Source organism: Nicotiana tabacum, chromosome 22 (genome assembly GCF_000715075.1).
Source record: "Nicotiana tabacum cultivar K326 chromosome 22, ASM71507v2, whole genome shotgun sequence".
NCBI lineage: Eukaryota > Viridiplantae > Streptophyta > Magnoliopsida > Solanales > Solanaceae > Nicotiana > Nicotiana tabacum.
In genome coordinates this window covers 212,498,354-212,501,333 of record NC_134101.1, presented here as the reverse complement: position 1 = coordinate 212,501,333, position 2,980 = coordinate 212,498,354, and the positions used below count along the sequence as shown (strand labels likewise).

The 2,980-nt window shown below is 42.3% G+C and overlaps 1 protein-coding gene across 1 annotated transcript; it reads right to left on the bottom strand.

The window, feature by feature from the left end:
* Positions 1-223: 223 nt before the first annotated feature.
* Positions 224-649, bottom strand: LOC142176252 (uncharacterized). The gene has a single exon (XM_075243381.1). The coding sequence runs from the start codon at positions 647-649 to the stop codon at positions 224-226; it is 426 nt and encodes a 141-aa protein (XP_075099482.1).
* Between the last annotated feature and the right edge of the window lie 2,331 nt (positions 650-2,980).

The window sequence follows — 2,980 nt, the reverse complement described above, 5'->3', positions numbered from 1 at the left end:
AGTCTTGAGTTGAAAAGTAAGACCAAGTCACCCGAATTAAACTCCCGTTTCAATATCTTCTTGTCGTGGACAAACTTCATCCGTTCTTTGTACATGGCTGCACTCTCATAGGCATGAAGACAGAATTCTTCCATCTCGTTGAGTTGTGTCATCCTTAGGTTAGCAGCCTCAGCCCAATCAAGATTTAACTTCTTTAAAGCCCACATAGCTTTGTGCTCAAGTTCTACTGGCAAGTGACAAGCTTTGCCAAAACCAACCTGTATGGTGAAGTGCTAATAAGGGTCTTGAATGCTGTGGGATAGGCCCATAATGCATCATCTAGCTTCTTTGACCAGTCGATCCTGTTTGCATTAACGGTTTTTGCTAGAATATTCTTGATTTCTTTGTTCAAAACGTCAACTTGACCACTCGAATGAGGATGATAAGGTGTGGCCACCTTGTGCTTTACACCATAATTTTCAAGTAGCCTAGCGAAAGCCTTGTTATAGAAATGAGACCCACCATCGCTCAGGATGGCCCTTGGAGTGCCAAACTGTGTGAATATGTTTTTCTTCAAAAATGCGATCACACTACTTGCTTCATTGTTTGGTAAGGCGATTGCTTCAACCCATTTAGAGACATAGTCCACAGCCACCAAAATGTAGGTCATGTCATACGAGCTCACGAAGGGGCCCATAATGTCTATTACCTACACATCAAAGATCTCAACCTCGAGTACAAAGTTCATTGGCATCTCAAGTCTCTTAGATATTGACCCTTGTATTTGATATTGGTCACATGCTTTGACCATTTGGTTTGCATCTTGGTAGATTGTTGGCCAATAATAGCCACATTCAAGCACTTTTTCTGCAGTCCGATTTCCTCCATGATGACCCCCAACCGGTGAATCATGGCATGCCTTGAGAATTGGTATGACCTCATCTTCTGGATCACATCACCGGATGATGTTGTCGGCACAATTACGGAACAAGAAGGGTTCTTCCCAATAGTAATGCCTACACTCTCGCAAAAACCTTTTCTTTTGGTAAGCTTCCAAACCTTCGGGAACAAAACCCCTATCCAAGAAGTTAGCAATGTCGGCATACCAAGGAGAAAAAGTGTTAGATAATGCCAATATGTGTTCATCAGGGAAAACATCATTAATTTCAAGATCTTCCTTTGGTCTCCCTGCCTCTTCAAGCCTTGATAGGTGATCTGCCACTTGATTTTTCATCCCTTTTCGATCTTTGACTTCGAAGTCAAACTCTTGCGACAACAGGACCCACCGAATCAACCTAGGTTTTGCATCCTTATTTGCCATAAGATAGCGAAGAGCAGCATGGTCTGTGTACACTATCACCTTGGATCCCAACAAATAAGCCCAAAATTTTTCAAAGGCATAGACATTGGCAAGAAGTACTTGCTTAGTCACCATATAATTCATTTGCGCTCCATTGAGTGTCTTGCTTGCATAATATACCGAGTGAAGAACCTTGTTGTGACGTTGGCCAAGCACTGCCCCAATAGCTACACCACTGGCATCACACATGAGTTCGAATGGAAGTGACCAATCGGGTGTGATAATAATAGGTGCCATGGTGAGCTTTTGTTTTAATTCCTCGAAGGCTTTGAGGCACTTCTCGTCAAATAAAAATTTTGCATCTTTCTCAAGGAGTTTGCACAAGGCATTTGAAATTTTAGAAAAGTCCTTGATAAACGCCTATAGACGCCGGCATGCCCCAAAAAACTTCGGACACCTTTAACTAAAGTAGGTGGAGGAATCTTGGAAATGATCTCGATCTTTGCCCGGTCAACCTCTATGCCTTGTTTGGAAATTTTGTGGCCCAAAAAAATGCCCTTGTCCACTATGAAGTGGCATTTCTCCCAATTTAGCACAAGGTTCGTTTCTTCACATCTCTTAAGCACTTGTCTAAGGCTGTCTATACAATGCTCAAAAGAATCACCTACGACCAAGAAATCGTCCATGAATATCTCTAAGAAATCCTCCACCATATCGGAGAATATTGACATCATACACCTTTGGAAAGTAGCCAGAGTGTTGCATAGCCCAAATGGCATCTGGCTAAATGCAAATGTCCCATATGGACAAGTGAATATTGTCTTTTCCTGATCTTCCAATGCAATATTGATTTGGTTTTAGCCGGAGTATCCGTCCAAGAAGCAGTAGAATGACCTTCCCGCTAGCCGATCAAGCATTTGATCAATAAACGACATAGGGAAATTGTCCTTGCACGTAGCACTGTTTAGCTTCCGATAATCCATACACACCCTCCATCCGGTCACCGTTCTTGGTGGGATGAGTTCATTTTTATCATTTTCAATCACAGTCATGCCTCCTTTTTTTGGCACATATTGTACCGGACGTACCCAAGAACTATCGGCAATGGAGTAGACTACCCTGGCATCCGACCAATTAATGATTTATTTCTTTAACACATCCTGCATGGAAGAGCTCAACCTTCATTGACGCTCCACACTTGGTTTACTCTCATTCTCCAATTGGATCTTGTGTTCGCAAATTCTGGCGGGAATCCCTCGGATGTCTTCAATTGTCCACCCAATAGCTTGCCTATGCTCCTTCAAGATATTCAAAAATTGTTCTACCTGCACATCATTCAACAAAGAAGACACGATTACCGGTAGAGTATCATTTGATCCAAGAAATTTATACTTCAAGTGTGGTGGAAGTGGTTTGAGCACTAGTTGCAGTGGCTCAATAATTGAAGGTTTTGCGAGAGGAGTAGCTCTATTCTCCAAGTCGAGAGAGTGCTTCTACGGAGTATAAGTGTAGGACCCAAGCCCTTCAAATGCATTGACTGATTCCATATACCCCTCCATATCTTCACCGTCAAAGTTTACCAAAATAGCCGCCAACGCCTCACCGAGGCATTGTTCTTTCATCTTCATTTCAACTGCATCTTCCACTTCATCAACAACATCGATCACCGAGATGCTTTCATATTCATGTGGTATTTTCATA

What these genes read in the sequence shown, in the direction of transcription:
- LOC142176252 (XM_075243381.1), bottom strand. Translation starts at nt 649, where the DNA reads ATGACCTACATTTTGGTGGCTGTGGACTATGTCTCTAAATGGGTTGAA.